The following is a 19524-nucleotide window of genomic DNA, read 5'->3' on the forward strand; positions in this document are numbered from 1 at the left end:
TGATCATCAATGAAACAAAACTTAAAATACCTGTTTGCATATAAGCCATCTATCTTTAATTCTTTGGAGTGTTAAATTAATGTAAAAATGTTTCCGCTGTGAACTCTTGAGGGTTGTTATATTTCTGAATATCGGAATACACAAAATCTAATGGCTCATAATGATTATGTGATAAATGTGAACAGATTGCAGTAAAAACCACAACGAGCTGGGATGATGCGTTTTCAACACCTCTGGCTGGAGAACACTCCACGGTAGCTTTAACACCGATACTGTCCAGGCTACTTCTAAAACTTTATCTGTAAAAATTATAGGTTTTTCTTTTTTTTTTTTTTTAAGTCCCTGCTGGCCACAGTTTCACTCACAGGTAAAACATCGGCTGTGTGTTGAAAGCAGCTCCGCAGGACGTTTCTCTCCCCCCGTGCTGGATTAGTGAGCTCAGAGCGCTGAATCAGCTCTTAATTAACACCTCTTAATTGAATATGTTCCACACAGTGATAGCTGCAAGAAGGGTTCGGTTGTGGTGCAGTTTTCCCAGGAAACACATCCATATTTGGCTGGCGGGGGCTTTCTTATTTTTTTTTTTTTGTTCTAGTGGTTGGAATTTCATGTGTTAGAATCATTTCCGATAAATTAACACAAGCAGAGATGGGAAGGCGGGTGTATTAAATAATGGGGGGGAGGGGGTCTCAAAGGCCAACTGGATTTGGTCTCCTAATCTTGCTGTTCAGTTAATTTGAATTGCATGTCTAGTCTGAGATGTTAAGAGGTGAGATTTTCTCACTTAAACATGCACAGACAAAGAGGGTGGAAACGATCACAGTTGGGTATTTACTTATGTGACTTACCTAAAAATATTCAGCCTGTCTTATTCTCTGCCTTCACCCAGTCACATCATCTCCATACCCCCAGAGGGAGTGATGTTTTGGAGGGGTTGAGGGTCTTTTTTTTGGCGGGTATTTGAGAGAAAATTATGATTAGAATGTGGAACATCACAACTAAATCATTTTAATGAAATTCAATGTCAAGCTAAAAAAAAAAAGTGTGAATGCAATGATAACTAAGCAAAATGGGACAACGAGCACACCGGTACGGTACATACACATTGGTTGAGAAGCAAAATACTTTATTATTCCTGTGAGGAATTTTCTAAAAGCATTCAGCCACACACAGGAATAACTTACAGCAGATAGAAAAACCAGAACATGATTATTAATTAATATTATTCGTGGAAAATGCTTGACAGCAAAATGACTGTAAAGAGTTTGATGCCACAAAGAGAGCGATCTCCTGTCACTCTGTATTGTATTTTGGTGGTCAGATCATAAATAGTGAGCCTGGAAAGTACGTCATTCGTCAACGCCATCAGTTTGCACTGGGTTTTTGTTTGTTTTGTTTGCACTCATCTGAGTCATAGTCTTTCCATCTTTCCAAAGAAACTATGGAAAACAACACCAAAGTGCGTGCCCGGGGGTGTGCAGAGAGACAGAGTGTTATAGTTGCCCTGGCGGAGGATAACATCCAGCGCAAGCTGGATGACTCACATCGCAAGCCAGGCCATTTAACGGAATTGACGAAGAGGTCGTAACACAATCCGATCTCAAGTGGTTAGCCCAAAACTCATGATACGGACAAATGTTAAAAAGTCTGGCTCGGAGCTCGCCACATGTGATCAGACCACCCGAAACGCATGTTAATGCCAGGTCTGAACGGGCCCAATGATGAATCAGAATTATAGCCTCGACTTTAATTTCAATTTGAACTTGTATTAAGCATAATACAGTAATCACTGTTTTATTATTCAAATGTGACATGACTTTCCACTTCTTCTTACCTGCAAAATATTGAACACATACATGGATTGGGGGCCACATCTGGTCCACAGGCCACCATGTTCTCCAGTCTGGTTTAAACACAATGCAGTTGATTGTTTTTTTTTTTCTTTTTTCCAAACCTGTGGTAAAGGGAGGGGATAAGTTGACCGGGGGAGGGACGTATCTTTCTTACCCCCTCTGACAGATTGCACTCTGCAGACAGCGGGAGACAAAGGACTGAAGATGCTGGCACTGCTCGCTCCAGCATGGCCACCATGGTGGTCGATGGTGTGAAGGAGTAATGGGAGTTTGTCTCTTCACTGCCCTGTTTTTTTTTTTTTTCTCTTCATCCGAGTGTTTATTTTTTTCCCCTCAATTTCCTCTTTTCTTTGCTCTTTCCTCGTTCCTCTTTCGCTCTCCTCCTCCTTCCTCTGTCTCTCTGTGTTATGTGGTGTTTCCACTCTGGTTATAACTCTGCTAACGGACGTTGGCCTGTGGGCAGTGCAGCATCCCTCCATATCGGCCTCCCTGTTTGTGCTGTCAGACGTGCACATGCACTCTGAAACAGCCCTTCCTCACATACACACAACTCTGTCTCTCTTTTTTTTTAATTATTATTATTATAATTATTATTGTTTTCAAAATGACACCATGCAACGATGGGGACTTGGCACGTTTGGTCTTTTTTCGTATCATTAGGAGCGTCCATGGACATGCTCTCCTGATATACCCCTCCATTTCCTGTCGGATTTAGTTTTTGCCCAGGACACTGTGTAATATTCAACATGCTGTACAATACATCTCCTTACAGCCAAATCTTTGAATTGCCAAATACAAAAAAAAACCAAGGAAAATGTGAGCAATCAAGCTGCAACAAATACGCCAGTCTGTGCTCGTTGATTTCACTGTCTTTGCATCCCTTTTTGTTTTTGCAGAATACAAATGATTTCATAAGAGAGTCTACAAAATGATAGTGAGGAGGGAAAACTACGACGCAGGATGCAGTAGTGACCCAACCAGGCAAGAAAAGTACTCCAAAATAGTGCAACACGGAAATGTTTGCAATCTTCTGCAGGAAAAGATCAACAGCACTGTCAAAGCAACTTTATTCCAGCATTACAGAGACTCAATCTCCTGTCTGTTTCCATCACTTCGTCTCCCAGCCGGCCTGTTTGTTAGATGCTGCTGAAACCGGCCTGCCTCCCTGTTACCTTGACGCTCGACCCACGTCATGTCAAGGTTGTGTCAATATCTCGTCGAACACGCCTACTCCACCGCTGACAGAACGTGTCTTATTGAGTTTTGACAAGACAAAGAGAGCGATGGGGCACAGGAAGGAGGCTGAGGCAAGAAATAAACAACAGATCCAAAGGTGTGGAGAGAGGGAGCGAGGAGAGCCATTTGGCGACGTGTGGCACGTCAGCTTCCGCAGTGTTTGGGGAATTGTTCAACGCAGTATTATCCTGGTTTTGTTTTGCTCTTGGCCGGCTTTATCCTGTGTAATGGCTATAAGGGAATGGGGGAGGCAACGTCGAAGGCTGGCTGGGCTCCCCTTCCACTCCTGGACGTCGGTGAATAGCTTTGGTGTTTGGCTTTGAGCTAGCCAAGAGCTATTGTGAGTCTATTTTATCCAAATCAATGGACTTTAAAGTGCTCACTGAAATAAATAAAGTTTGTAATTGTTAGATTGCATTGGAGTGATGACTTTCCAGTGAGACAAGTGCTGTAGGTGAAGGATTACAGAGTAATACACCAGGTTCATGGTACCTGACGTCTTGTTTCGCATGCTGTAAATGCGAAAAGGCGAGGAAAATGATGCGTCACATGCTTCCGTGTTTTTAATGAGAGAAATTGTGGCTCTAGCAGCAAATAATCAGTGATAATCCCTGACAGCTAACTTGCTCAATGCCAACAGCAGTTGTTTTATTTATGTTTCCGTAATGCAGGATTAGAAATTGATGGCAGAAGAGGGGGCGGTATGGTGTGTGATGAAGGATGTTGACGAGCACTGTGCAGAATGTATGCTGGGATTTCTTCTTAAATAATTTCTGCCTAAATAATTGCCTTCCTTTGCTTCACATGGTCCTTTAAAAACCACACGTGACAGAGTTTGCAAAAGATTAGAAGTCAAGGGTCATACGAAACCTCTATGTATATTTACATTATTTCAAAACTAACTATGTTATGGAACAAGCGATGGAATATTAATGTGTTACGAAACTTTACAGTGCTCATAGCAGCCATCTCATCCTCGAGTTGGATTTATCTAAAATAAAATATGAAAAATGGATAACGATCTCATTTTGTTTTTCTATTCCTTAAATAAAATAGGAAAAGTATTTTAAGAGTTGTGCATCATGCACTATGAATGCACGAGTGTGTCCTAATTCTAAGTATTATATATAAATAGTGAAGCTGGTGAAAATATTCTTGGCAGGTAAATTTATTTACAAGTTTGTGGAAGTGCAGCCAGGAAAGTAGGATTAGGACTGCGTGATCACAGGAGACTGTGATGATCAAGTGGGACTGCAGGAGGAGAAGGAAAAAAAAAAAAAAAAAAACTTCTCTCAGTCAGACTCTCAAACTCTCTTAACCACCACAAGATATCGGCATCCACCAGCAGTCTTTTTCTTGATGTGGCTGCTCAGATACAAGGGGAGACGTTGAAAAACTCCAATCGGAGAAGAAGGTCTGACAGCTTCGGAGCAGAAGCAGAGTTTTTCTACTCCACCATCAGATTTCAGTGCGAGGACAGGCGAGGAGAGATAAGTGGCTGCTAATAATCCCACCTCCCACCGGGGTGATGTGGAGCACAAACAGGAAGATCCCCATGCATGCGAAAATGTTTGATTACAGATTAACACACACACACACACACACAGTCTGTAGTGATGTGTAGATACGCCGCTGGCAGATCTCACAGATCGCAGCTCAAACTGAAGGACACGCACACACATGAGACGGGAGATTAATTATTTGTCTCTCTGAAGTTCTGCTGAAACGCCTCAAACTAAGTTGCTTTGTTCGCTTGCAAAAACTTCCACTAGTTTTGACCAACCGATGCTTTTTTGTAAGTTTGTTTGTTACGGGTGTGTTGTCTCCTTCTCTGTCTGCGTCCACTGTGTTTTATGATTTTTCTTTTTTTTTTTTTCCTTTCCACCTGGATTGTACGGTTACTGTCGGTGGTGCATTCCACTTAGAGGCGGTATTGTTGTGTATGAGATGAAGACGGGTGGGTAGTGACAAAGCTGACAGCGTAACTTCATGGGAGCGCTGCTGTCACAACGCATGCAACGGTGGGGTTTCATTGTTTGTGTGCTTCTCCTGCTGGAGCCTGCAAACAGGAAAATAATACACTACACTTGGCAGATAATACACTTTATATACTCAAACAAAAGGAGCCTGTACTTTTGTCTGTTTCGTGTTTTCTCCTGTTATTCAATTCCAATAGTAGCTTGAACTTGGAGACGATAACGTAAAAGGAAACATCGTCACATATATATGGATGTATAGTGGTTGGCTCTCCAACCTCACAGCAACAAATTCCAGGTTTGAATCTGGGATTGCTCAGTCTTAGAAGATGGATGGACACACAGAGATGCTGAATAATTCAATTCACTTTAATTCACAGTATAAAAAAACCATCACCCCAAAGCACGTTTACAAAAAGAATATTCAAAAGCTGAAATATTGTAAATAGTTCAGCTCCTCTTCTATTACCTTTAACTTATTTTTATATTTAGAAAGTTTTCCTATTGTGACAGTATGCTCTTTTTAATCAGGCACTTTGTTCATTTGTGCAAAGGACTTTTGAAGATCCCATTAAGGTACAATAGCTGATCTAATTTTAACACCCAATTGTAAACCTTGTATATAGTCAAATTATAAAAAAGAAGCTATTAATAAGCATAATTTTATCCAATCCTGAATCTCTCTTGAACTGGGGGTATTCTTATTTGAGAAATTATTATGATTAAAACACACTAGTCAGCCACAGTATAGTTATTTGCATCAGTAACAATGAACATTTTACAATGCATAGAGAATATAGAATACACATATGGAGCACTTTTTTTTTTGGGACACCTGCCATCAAAGTGAAAAGCCGTTAAAAGGTGATGTGATCATGTTGGAGGAAAAGATGATTCAGTTCGTCAAAATCAACTCAACGTTCTGTTGAGTTGTCAGTGACTCAATATGTCAACTACTGACATATTGATTCTCTCTATGATAGAACGCTCTCAGAAAAGAGACATCCAATATGGAAAGCTTCACCAATGGAGCATTCGAACGGGTCCACACAGCAATGGAAGAAGGTAACCTGTGAGTGATCTTGTATTTTACTGGACTTGGACGGCCAGCTGAGTGTTCATTGCTTTATTGTTTGAGAGATGGCTGCGGCAGAGAGAAATTCAAGAAGTTGCTTTTGACAGTGTTTCTACTGAGAAACGTTGCAACCGACCACTCTTTCGGATTTTCCGTTGACAACCCCGAGCGGTGATGAATGGTATACAGATTTTACTTATACACTTTGTTTTGAAGTGCTTTAAAAACCACTTCGCATTCACACGTTCAAATACACTGACACTTAAATGGCTACGGAGCTCTCGATGAATTCTTCTCGCCCAAAGAACACTTCAGGACACAAATTACCTACCGTGTGATTGGAGAACAAACCTGAGCTGCCACTTCAAGTGCTACTCTTTGGTAGCTGTGGCCTTTTCCAGCTGTCACGCCACATCCTGGCCTCCAGAATCCCGAGATGTCACTCAGAAAAAGGACCGCTGGTAATTTCTTTGGTCGCCGATACCGCAGCTTACACTTACTAAGTGTATTGGAGCCGAATACCAGACGCGTTACAGTGTTTTGGATAATTTGTATTAATTTACTTTCTATTATCTAGTTGACATGGATGAATGAAAATTTGCCAAATAAAAAGAATTGCTATTGAAGTCCTTGGCGTGGTAAACTCATCCCACTTCTTTGCTGTCTGACACCCCATTAAGGCACAATTCAGTACTTGCATGTGGGAAAGAAAGGGGGGAAAAAAAGCTACTATAGCTGTTCTGGAAGTGAATGGGACATTTTAAGTTGAATACAATTTAATGCCAAGGGATTCCATTCTATTGTGATGTGAATGGGAAAACGGTGGGAGTGTTGTTGTTGCCGTGGGTCGCCAGGTTTGCAGCGATTCTGCATTTTACCCGTCGCTGTAGCTGCAGGCGGGAGCCAATCAGACACTGTTTTGAATGCAAAACGTTTTATTTTTAATCATATTATATTCAATTTAAGAAAGTAAAGGGTTTTAGTTTTTGTTATGAAAATGAAATTAAAATATACACAAGCAGCATGAACAGCATCTCCATGTATGTGTTATGTATTGAGGTGTAAGTTGGATGTAAAGACTCGAGCTCAACATCTCTACAGGAGGGGACGGACAAGCCAGCGCCCAGGATCTCAGTCAATGAGGCCTCACAGCAATACACACTCATGCTCATTCAGTCCCAATTAGACCCCAGACACCCCGTGAAAGCAGGACTGGAACGACAATCCCAGTAATGGCCAGATCGTTATAAGAGGGAGGAAAGTGGCGGAGGGCAAAGGAGGCGGAGAGACAGAGATAGGGGAGTGGGGATAATGAGAGGTTGCATGAGGACAGTCAAGTACAAAGATGAGGAGAATTGGAGCATTTTTAGATAGATGTAGCATACAAATGCAAAACAAATGAAAGTATTGATGCCTGCTCGAGAGCCCTCCACTCATTTTCTTTGAAGTAATAACCTGCCCCATTTGCTGCGTGGAGAAAACACAATGGCGCTTTGTCGTGATGTGAAGATTTTAAGTGTGGCTGCATTAAAAACCAAGAACCGGTTTGTGATTATTTGCACGTATTGAGCCAAGTCAAAAAACAAAAGTTACATTTTATCTCTGAGCTCTCCGAACCTTCGCTGCCTCTCTTTTCACTCAGGGCTTCAGTCAAGATTCAACTTAATTAAGTTCCCGCACTTTTGAGAACTGTTGAAACTCCCTCAGTTTAGAGTATTTGTGTTTTCATATCACTGCCTGGAAAAATGTGATGTGAGGAGTGGTACAGATACACAATGTTACCAAGACAGTCATTAAACAGCCAGACAGAAGAATAGTTGTTTTCTTTGGTAATACTGAAAGTGATGTTGGCGCATGAGCATTGTTGTGGAGAAACAGAGACGTCCTTTACCTAATGAGGACTTGTGTTCGCTCGGGTTCAGGTGGCTGCCTTCAAAGGGAACCTATGAATCTCATTTGTAATCTTTTTCCATTTACTTTGAAACCTCAGTCTTTCTTCAAGATTTTTATTTTGTGGTGCAGTTAATTGTGTTTGCTCCAGGTACTCTGGTTTTCCCATTCTTTTTTTTACATTAAGTGAATTCAAATAACAGGGGCATAGAAGATGATGGATGGATTGATGGATCGAACTTGAAGCAGAAAAGATCTGAAATAAAAAATAAGTCATTTTTAAAAAAAATAAACAAGCCTTTCAAAATAAGAAATTCTGACGCAGTTTCTCAAACAGTTTTCAAAGACTGGCCATCTTAAGCATTTGTTTGGTACCTTTTCTATGAATGATAGGTGTTTAGCAGATAACTCGATCAAGGCATTGATGATTAGAGATGAGAATCAAAAACCGGTTCTCAGTGTTTCAATTCCTCTCTGTGTGTGGCGACATCATTCACCAGTGCAGCTGGCAGGAAACATGGCACCCAAGTGGTACAAACCCTCGACAGTTTAATCACATTTCATGATGGGGCAACTTGCAATACTTGCAATGTGGATGTTTCTAAGCCTATGCAAATGCAAACAAGCAATATTTTACAACCAAGAAAGCAACAATAAACTATGATAGGTACACTCAGGGTTAAGGCGGTCTTTAAATCGTTGACGTTAGCAGTAATAGAAACATTAGCATGACAGAAATGTGCCACGATTCACAGACATCATCTCAAGGACATTCCAAAGGGAGAAGCGCACAAAATGTTGCACACACTTTTAAAGGGATAATTGCAAAGATTGCTTGAAGTCCTGATGGGTCAGCAATTCAGCGCTTGAGGGTAGTGTTTGAAAATCAGGAGTCAAGAGGAGAGATGATCTTTAGACACTTGAGTGTTTGCGCAGTGAGGCCACAGGTGAGCAATGAATGGTTAGGGCAGGAAGGAGGAGGGATACTCTTTACAAAATAGGGTGTGAAGAGGCATCAAGGAGTCACGATAGTCTGGAAGGAATCGAGTTTTCGAATAGTTTTATGAATCAAGGGGTTGAAGCAAGAAGTTATTTCAGAATAAAATGAGTCATCTTAAAGCTGTAATAAGTCAAGCAGTAACATATTAGAAACAGTCCTCAAGCAGGGAGGTGTATTAATTTTAAACACAAGCAATGTGAATCTTGGATATTTCTAGCGGTAAATGGATTGTCACTGAGCAGAAGGACGTATGGAGAGACTGTCGGTAATATGTAGGGAAGACGGACTAAAGCAACAAGGAGAAAAGGTATTTTGGGGGTATTTGACTAACTGAATGGTCTTTAAGCAGGAACAATCCAGGATCATATTTGAGTGGTAAGAATTTGTAATGTGGTGAGGCAAAATGGCATGTGGCTTGTTCCTAAAATAGAATCGTTCCTACTAATTTGGGGCAATAACGTGAAGTCTGAGAAACTGGGATAATCTTTGAGTGCCTGGAAGTTGAAAGCAGTGTGATATTTTTAGGCGAAAGCAGATTTCGAATTGCGATCACCGAGTTGATATTTCTGTGAGCCGTCACACAGCTTTGCTTTGTGTATTTTTTGCATTTTTTTTTTCTTTTTTTTTTTTGTGGCACTTCAAACAAGACCCCAGTTATCTCCCAACACACATAAAACCTGCACTCAAACAAGCACACTCACGCAAAGATTAGCCTGTTTTGTTACCACTCAAGCATAGAGAATGTGGAGATAAAGGAAAAAGAAAATGAGGAAGAAGACGAGTAAGAGGAGGGGGCTGGGTCAATTGGAGTCCAAAAGGCTTAGGGCTGAAAAAAAAAAAAAAACAGGGATGTGGAAAATTGGAAGAGAAGACGACTGTTATGCGGATGGGAAAAGAGCGCCAGCAGTGGGAATGCAAGGACAATGCCTGGGTTTGTGTCGTCTTTGTCGCTGTGGTATTTTGGAGGACAGAAGGACTGTGTGTGTGAGAGAGAGAGTCTGTGTATGGATGTGTGTTTGTGTGTATGTGTGTTTGTGCATGCACATTCCTCTCCCCATCCACTCAATTTGTGGAATTGATCTGCTCCCTAATAGTGAGCAAAACAAAAAAGTCATCGTAATCCAACCACTATTTATAATACAGACGGCAAAGTGTACGTGGCGAGGGGAGGGGGGGGCAGATAGAATTTAACAGTAGGAGTAGTACAAAGGCCCGTGACGGGGAGATGAGGCAGATATAGAGGGAGACAAATGATTATAATCAAGGGAGGAAAGAAAAGAAAGCTACTGAGTGCAGGTGGAATGAAAACAAGTCTGGGCTTCTGGCCGAGGAGGTAAGAGAAACAGCGACGTTGAGAGAGGGGTTACAAACAGACTCGCCGGATGAACACTGAGGGGAAAGGAGTTGAAAGATGAAAAGAAAAAAAAAGGGAGAATCAGAAAGAAAATGAAGATCAGACAAGGCAAGTGATGGAGATGAGAGAGGCCGGCGGAGGGGGGGATGCTGGAGGGAAGAAACTCTCGAGCGTCTGAACATCAGGAAGGTTGTCAGTGGTACGAGAGCGAGGAGAAGGAGAGGCGAAGAGGCCATGTGAGAGGACGCGGAGGGAGAAGGAGCAACGGATGGATGAGAGGAGGAGACTAAAGAGAACTACTTTTGTTTTGGAGATGTTATTGAGTCTAATAAGAACATGGTGTTGTTAGACAGGCCAAGATGTCTATTATTATTCCCCGTGGTCCTTCTCTTCTTTTCTCTCTTTCTTTCTTTTTATTTTTTTTATTTTTTTACCTCGCCCACACTTAATCTGCTGAGGGAGAGCAGGAGCAGCTTTGACCGTTTTGGGGAAAGGAAAGTGGCTGCAGGAGGTGTTGAGCTCAAAATACAAAGGAGTTGTGGGAAAACGTGCTCGGCACACTGCAACAATTTTCTCTTTTCTTGAGGTGGTGTTGACTTGTTTCTTGGGGATCCCAGTTCAGGAGATTATATGCAATGACTATGAAAAATATTCCTCCCTTTTATGCATTAATATATTGAACCATGGTTACCTTTTTTTTTTTTTTTTTTTTTTTGTAAAGAGGGAATTCACAAAAGAAACTCTTGCGTGTCCAATTGAACCCAGAATGGTAATACAAAACAATAGCGCCTCAGTGTAACTGTGTAAAATAAGTCGCTGCATAAACATTTCTTGCCTTCAAGCCAGTGCTAAACTGCAGCTCACTTGCAATCACAGTGCAATGTCTCACTGAACTGGTCGAGACACGAGACGCACAATTAAACGCCATAGTTTTACTTCACTTTGCAAAACTGCTTAATCTATTTTAAGTTGCATATGGACAGGAACTTCTCTACCCTGAATAACTTTGCGTGTACAAGGCAGCTCATCAGCTCGAGGCCAGTTGTAACATCTATAACTATGTATATGACATTGCTTTTTTCAATGGGGATCAAATGTGTGTGTTTGAAAGTTTCATAATTTAAAAAAAAAATATTCATTTGGCATTGAAATGCATTAAAGCCCTAAACCAAACCGAGAAAATAACTGCTGAGTGTTTGGGTGAAAGACCGGTGATGACTCCTTTCACAAAGTTTATGCTTTCAGCAAATCAAAGCCTAGCAAATGCACCATTACAGTCAATGTTAAAGCATTGAATTTTAGCCGATTTCTCGTCTGTCTCGCAGTTATTTCCACATTTGCAGAAATCCTTCTGGTTGTCACGAACGTCACATCTCGAATGGAGTTTTACAGCAAAACTCGACCACTTGACGTGTCTGACCTGAGCCTGAAATGTAAATCCAGCATTTTTATATGTTTGATCCCACAATTACATTGAACTTCCAGGTTTCAAATCCAGAAGAGATAATCAAGTTAAAGAGTGAGAGGTGAGAGATTGTCACTCTAACTCTGACTTTAATTGAACGCACAGTCACTTTAAACTTACTTGAAAATGACTACAAACGAAACTTTCACCTCCAGGGAGCTTTAACTTGCATATTCAACTAAAAAGTCCTGAAGACCATTATTTTTGGCCCAGACTACAATGACAAGTCCCCACAATGTTGGTGTGCAAACAAATATGTACATACAAACTTACACATGTGATTGCATGCCTTCATTGGACACTGCTTTGACTTACATTTATTTCCTTTATAATTAAAACGCTGTCATAACATTTATTTTCCTGAACCACACATTTAGCAATAGTTGAACTTCACCATAAACTTCTCCTGTCTCCTTCTCTTGAAGACATGTAACACTTTGTGGTGTCCCACATTTTGGACCGCATAATGCAGGCTGAACCACACAGTATCGTTGGCCACCAAGTTTGGAACCCTACAAAGATAGTAAAAGCTATGGGCATACACACACACACACACACACACACCCAGATGCAATCAGCATGGCCTTTGCCCAATCTATTGTGTTTTAATGATTAAGGTCCAGCCCTGCTCAGTGGCTGGCTCTGCTGCTGTGCATCTCATCACACCCCATTCATCACAACGTGTCTATCCCCACCTTCAGCAGCCCTCCGTCCCACCGACGTGCTGGCAACCTCCTGTTGACCCCCCCCCCCCCCCCCCCCCCCCCCCCCCCCCACGTGCACTCGCATATTCACCCATCTCATTTGAGGCTGATCACCACACTGTTGAGGACGACACAGGTTGTGAAGCTCGCAACTTCAAGGTTTCAGGACAAGTTGCTTGACGATCACTTTGAATGCAATTCAGTTTTCATTGAATCACTTTCAACAAGAGACACGCTCAGAGGTTGTGACTCTGCTAAAGCAAGATGTGAAAGGATAGGACAAAGGGCAACAAATCAACAAGTTGATCACAACACTTTCAGTTAAGCTGTCGGGGATCCTGCTGGAAGGTACAGACATAATAGCATGTGTACTTATGCATGGAGAATGAAATAATGAGTACATATTTTAATATTCCATTTTATATTATAGCGAGTATATATTGTTCATACAGACACATGAATGATTTACATGTATATAGAGAGAGGGAAACAGAAAAAACAAACATCTTTGTCAATTAGAAATTTGAGTTTTGGCGTGAAGAAAGTTTATCTCCTTTTCTCATGAATGGTATCCATTTGGAAAGGTTATAGAATGTATTTAGCTGTATAAAATTAGGATGCACAGTAAATCCGCACAGCTTGACCTGCACGTTAACGATAAGCCTCCTCATCATAACTCCAGTCCATCATGACTAAAATGACATAGTTCAGAATTAACGAAATAGACCCAAATGCATTCCCACACCATTGCACGGCTGCAGACTGCTCAGCGCTCTCTAACCTTTCTGCTAATTAACCCACGAGTACAAAGAGCTTCTGTGTATTTGCACACAGATGACAGTTCATCATTGGCTGCGAGAAATTTCCCTATTAATACAGTTTGGATCCTAAAGTGTGAAAGGTCAATATTTATCTCCAACTAGCGTGTGTGTGTGTGTGTGTGTGTGTGTGTGTGTGTGTGTGTGTGTGTGTGTGTGTGCGGCAGTGCACATGCTCAACGCTAAATGTAAATAGAAATGTTGAGTCGCATAAAGTGGAGCCGGCATGGAAGAAATGAAAATGCTAATTTGTAGAAGGTATAATGCTCTCTGCGATGCGTTATTCCCCTCTGAGTTGTCGTTTCACCTCGGCTGATTCAATATCTTTTTAATTATGGCTGCGTGGGAAGAAAAGGGCCTTTCCTTCCATCTCTCCACGCTCAGGTTAACATATAGGAAGATGATATCGCAGCAGGCTCTTCCCCACTCTGCTCTGCTAAAAAAAAAAGTAATAGACGCTTTTTAAACATGGCGTCATCCACACCTTCACTCCCGCAGCTCAGATGAAAGAATAGTGTGGCAGGATGCGGTTGAGGTTAATCCCGGGTTTAGCCTTGACTCCTATTAAGGAAAATAAACAGCCGCGATATGAAAGTGGACTGTAAATCTGAGACACTTCATCTCTGTTATTCCTCCAGTTTACGCCCTGAAGTTCAGCCATTACCACTTAAGTGCATATCAATCTGTCCACTGGCTTGGATGCGTCACTGTTTACTGACGGCGCACATCAATTCCCAGAAAATCGGCGGCCCGAGCGACGCCGGCGCACACGCCGGTCCGCGCCGCGTCCCCGCGACTAATCATTCCGTCTGATAATGCATCGGGCGAAGGAGAGGCCTCGTGTCGGATCCGGAGACCCGAGGGTGGCGTCTCCGAGGGGCAGCGGTGGGCGGCGTGCTAAACTGGAACGCTCGACACAAGTTTAGGCCTAATCGTCTCATTGTCTTGGTTCTGCTTGAGAGGATCAGCAGCCGCGCTAAGCTCCTCGGGGTGCTAGCCCTCGGCTGCTCCCTGCCATCTTGCTTTGTCTTCGCTGCCGCTGTTGTTTGTGTTTACCGAGCAGAGCCGCTCTTTCTTCCAGCCCCATTGTTCAGTCATTCGAATTCGTTCACCTTTTTGGAATTTGCGGTTTAATTGATCTTTCTGTGTCGTGAAGGGCTTGTTTTCTTCTTTTTTTGCCGGTGATGTTGTTTCATAATAAAGCGGAGCTGTTAGTTTGCCAGTTGTCATCAAATCTCTGCCAAGAATTAATTAAACACTTAACTTGAAGAAAGAAATTTCCGATCGGTATGAAGCTTTTACCTCTTAAAGCACCAACAACCTTTGTGAAATTATCTGTAATATGTTAATCCTTTAAATAGCAATAATATCACTTTGGGCATGAAAGAAACAATCGGAAAAATCTCTCTCTGCTCTCTTGAACTTGCAAGTAGAAATCTTGCCAAAGGTGTTTCTTGAAGTGACAACTCCTGCAGGCAACTCTAATATCAAACATAACTTTTCGTAACATTCGAGCAACTCATTCCTGTGCAACATTAAGAGCGAAATATCCAGCAAACGGAGCAGCGTCGACTCAACAGCTCCATTTTATTAGGTAAATCTCTTGTTCAAAGATGGCAATGTATTCGAGCCGAACTTGTTTCAGGACAGACATGCCCAAGGGCGCACAGATGGGTGCAAGGACATTTGCAATTTAAAAAGCATAAGAGGAGAAAAGTTAATCTGTTAATAAGTTCATCTGTCTGAAACCATCAAAGACACTTGCGCTGCCCTTGCTGTTGCACTGCGTTGAACTTAAACTCACTCTGGACTTGTTGTTACAAACTTTTTTTTCTTTTCTTGGAGCCGACTGGCTCCAAGTAAAGCTGCAAAGGACTTCTTTCATTTCTGATGAACCAGAACATTACGGAGAAGTAGCTAATAATCGAGCCAAGGAAATCTTAAATTTGTTTTGGTTAAAGTCAACGATGTTCTTCTCCTTTACCTTCATAGTTCAGGACATTGTTGTTGTTGTTGTTGTTGTTGTGCTGTTTTTTTTCTTCTGCGGTGCTTAAAAACAAATGAATGCAAATATTATACCGACACCACAGGTTCTCCAAGGAGAGCTGATGAACTGATTAGCTTTTTGGGGAAATGCCTTGATGCATGAAAATTGCACATTTTGAAAATGAACCATAGGTGGTTGAGTGTGTGTGTTTTTGTTTTTTTTGGTTTTGTTTTTTTCCCCACTAACCTTTTGCAAAGAAATTGTGAGACCAGGAGCTGGGAAGCAAACTGCCTGCCCATCTCCAGGCTTTGCATGCTAAACTTTTCTGTTGTGGTAAAAGCACGAAGAAGCCAGAGGCAGAGAGGGAGCTTGTAACCCCCCGAGGGCCTTGGTAGTATCTGTCACTGTGCCACAATGAGTGGCTCTGTAACTGATCCATGGACACAGAGTCTACAGGTCAACTGTGACAGCCCGCTTAGTGTGTGTGCGCGTGCGTGTGCGTTTGCGTGTGCGTGCGCATGGGTACATCTGTGCATCTGCATTCTGTCTCCCATGATGCCACTGACTGTCACTCTTCATCTCCTGTCGCAGAGAGGTGTGTGTGTGTGCGCGCATGAGCCAAGTGTGTGTGTACCTGGTCATTTGCCTCTAATGAAATGAGATGCAGGTAGAGATGTGGTCAAGGGCATGGCGGGGTTAGACATGCGCCAGAGTAATGTGTCCACGTGAGGGTGGCTCACGTAAAGTGAGGGAAAGAGGCTGAGAAAAAGAGAGAGAGGCGGGGAGGAGGCAGGAAACGAGTCAATGTGAAGCAGTTGCCATGGTGACTCTCCATTGCAGCTGCCTGTAAAATTCTCCCTCCCCTATGTGAGTGTGTCTGCCTGACTGATGCACCGGTTTAAGCGCCATGGCTCTGTGTGTGTGTGTGTGTGTGTGTGTGTGTGTGTGTGTGTGTATATGTGTATGCGTTGCCCCATGTGTACCAATGGCGTTTTTAGGCTGCGTTTTCAGTGTTAAGTATTTGATGCATGTTTCAGCAGGTATTTCACATGCTATATTTATACATATATAATATATGAGCAGGTTTCAACGGGTGCCAAACACCCTCCACTCTGTCTTCCTTTCCATAGCAGATGCTGTAGTGGTTATTTATGTGGTTGTTCTGCACTACTGCTCTCTCATATCCCCAGGCCTGCAAACACACACACACACACACACTCACAGGAGCCAACAGGGGCTGTCACAGTGCCACAGTTCTAAGTCTTGTGTGCCATATGCTACCGTGGGCTCCTGGCAGGCTGGAACGTTGTTGGTCGGAGTCAGCTGGGAGACTGGTTCAAAGGCCAACGAGAGCCCACCAGGGACCGTCCCGCCCGCGCACACGCAGAGCCGTCGTTGAAAACTGTCGCGGACACCATTGAGGGCTCACGACGACACACTTCATTCAAACTTTTGCAGAGAAACGTCAGACTTTCGCATCATGATGCGAACAAAGAAAACAAACACTTTGAAGGAGCAAATATTTTAACTTATTGTAGAGATCTCCTGCAATAATGTCATGGTAAATATTTCTTGGAACAATGCTTTGATACAGAAAACCCGTTTTCTAGATATGATTTAAATTATTAGTGGCCGACGTAAAGTATTGCAGATTCAGCAATAAACCTACTTCAAAGTAATTCATCAAATGGTTACAGATTTATATTGGCTGCAGAGGTAGGAAGTTACTATAGTGCAAGATGAGTCATTGAACCCATAACACTGATTTGCGGAAATATAATGAGATAATTTTTATGTTAAAATACTTTTATTATGCACACAGGGGATTTTTTAAAATTATGTAATTGTTTTTATTTTTTGGTGCGTGGGAATCGATGAAGCGGATGTAGACGTTTCTTCAGATCAAGAATTGGAATGAATACCAGTAAAGCGACAAATTACAAGTCATAATTGAATCTTTAGTCATGTTAAAACATGCAGGCTGGTGAATAGTTTCCTCAAGTTTCCAGTCTGATTCTTCGACTTTGCGTGGTTGAAATTTGTTAATCCTCATTTAGGTGTTGAAACAAGCGTCGGTTATTGTTTTATTTAGTTTTCCACCTGCAGCAGTGGCTTATCTAGTCAGGCTAGGGACAAAAGGGACACTCAAGCAATTCAAATGCAATCCCTTGTGGTTCAAAATAGTACTGCAATAAATCGGATTGTATTAGCTTGGGAATATATTTCAGTGTTTTTGCTTATTATTCATATGATTCCAAAAAGACCACACCATTTTTGCTGTTTTTTTTTAATTCGAAGAAGATAGCAACACTTTAAAAGTGAAAACCTCGAACTAACTGTAGTTTTCTGCTGTTGGAGGATGACATTTTTATCTGAAACTTTCCCCAATATCTTTCTAGTTCTTACCTCAAGGCAGGAACCTGCTAACAATTTGTGCCAGTGCGAAATGATAGCATCCAAGAAAACTGTGGTTTTTTTTCTTGAGATCCCCCCCCCCCCACAGGGGAACTGACCTAGAAATAGGTTGATATAGCTGTCCCCGCAGCTCAGGGCGAGTGGCAATTTGCATTAGTGGGAGTTCCAAGATCTAAGGTACAAAATAAAATGAGAAATTTATGGAAATTCAATGCAGACATGATGTATTAAGAGCCAGTGGCCTTGTATTATCTGTCGATTGCACACAGAATGCTCTCTTTGGAAAGGGAACACAGACATCCGCTGCACTCCTCTCAGGCCTCCTCCTGTCACACTGTTGCCTTTTAACCTTCAGTAAATTGTACTCGTGGAGAACAGTCGCTTTCAGTGTGTTTCAACATGCAGAAAAACATCTCGTCTTCGCAGGAGGGTGGGAGGAAAGATCTTCTCTGCCTTTTAATTTTCAGCTCTGATTTATGAAATAGCCATGTGCTCTAAGTTGGGATCACCACGGCCTGTTTTTCAGACTTGCGTCAGCGTTACTTAATCTGGGCCTCAATGTGAAATAAAGCCCACAATGATATACAGGTTAACTCCATTGTGGAGAACTATCCAGCAAGTACTATTGCTTTTAGCGCCAGGAAACGTTTGATTAGATTCCTGCAGCGGTGACTCTTGTTATTGCTGGTTGCTGGAATCGTTGCTTGAAATCTAAATTACCTCAAGCTCATTTTTAACAGCTGACATTCAGCTGCAGGGAAAGACGCACAGGCAGGCGCTGTGTTTTCATCCTGGGGAGCAATTTACATTTTTTTCTCCTCAATATATTATGGCCTAACACAATATGTGATCAAAGAGAATATGAGCAGCCTAAATGAAGTTATTGACTTTCCTTCTTTTGTCTGTCTTGTGTGTGTGTGTGTGTGTGTTTAGATATCCGTGACCGCAGGAAGAAGCCCGTGATGCTATTCATTCACGGAGGCTCCTACATGGAAGGCACAGGAAACATGTTTGACGCCAGCGTCCTCGCAGCCTACGGCAACGTGATCGTGGTGACGATGAACTACCGCCTGGGCGTGCTCGGTGAGTGATCTCGATTCTCTTGACTTTATTATGCTGATGGTGGAAGTCATCAACAACATATTCCGTTCTAATTGCACTTGGCAATGGTGTAAATCACGAAGCCTCACTTTCTTATAGATTTCTGTTGTTGCTTATTTCTCTCGAAAACACTCATACTGTGTAATAGATCCACTTTCATTGTGCGGCCAGGTTTTCTATAAACCAGCACAATGCGAACCCACTCCACTGGAAAGAACCGTCTGTCTTGATTAAGGTGTAATTGAAGCATTTTCTTTCTGTGTAATTGCACTATTGAAGCGGCAGTTTAAAGAGAGAAAAGCTTTTGTTGGGATATTTTTTTTTCTTCCCTCTTTTCCATGTATGGCTAAAAGCGACAGCAAAGTGAAATGTACAGATAAATGGACGCAGAGTGCATCTATAGGCATAAAGCAAAGGCTATAATATATGTGCTTTTATATTTACTGCTCACTAAGTTCAATATGTTCAGTGAGAATTTGTTGAGCAGAAGTTTTTTTGGAATAACCCTGCAAATACTCAATAATAAGAATAAGAATAATATCACAAACAAATTCTTTATTGTAGATATTGCATCAAATGCTAGTTTCACAGCCACGTTCTTGATCTTCATCCTGGTATTATGTCAGGAACTGGCTTTCTTTGTGGCTATT

General features: G+C 41.9%; 1 protein-coding gene across 3 annotated transcripts in view; it reads left to right on the top strand.

Annotated features, from left to right (window-relative positions):
- The window catches only part of nlgn2a (neuroligin 2a), a gene marked incomplete at its 5' end in the record, with an annotated part of 136903 nt that overhangs the window by 46587 nt on the left and 70792 nt on the right, over window positions 1-19524 (top strand). For 2 of the 3 annotated variants that reach the window (XM_080518897.1, XM_080518895.1), the window contains one exon: window positions 18707-18856. In XM_080518897.1, coding sequence (XP_080375023.1) covers window positions 18707-18856 — 150 coding nt within the window. The remainder of the gene's footprint in view (window positions 1-18706; window positions 18857-19524) is intronic. The other variant, XM_080518896.1, reaches the window with a different exon arrangement.

The sequence above is a fragment of the Blennius ocellaris genome, assembly GCF_963422515.1.
Source record: "Blennius ocellaris genome assembly, chromosome: 23".
In the NCBI taxonomy this organism is placed as follows: domain Eukaryota; kingdom Metazoa; phylum Chordata; class Actinopteri; order Blenniiformes; family Blenniidae; genus Blennius; species Blennius ocellaris.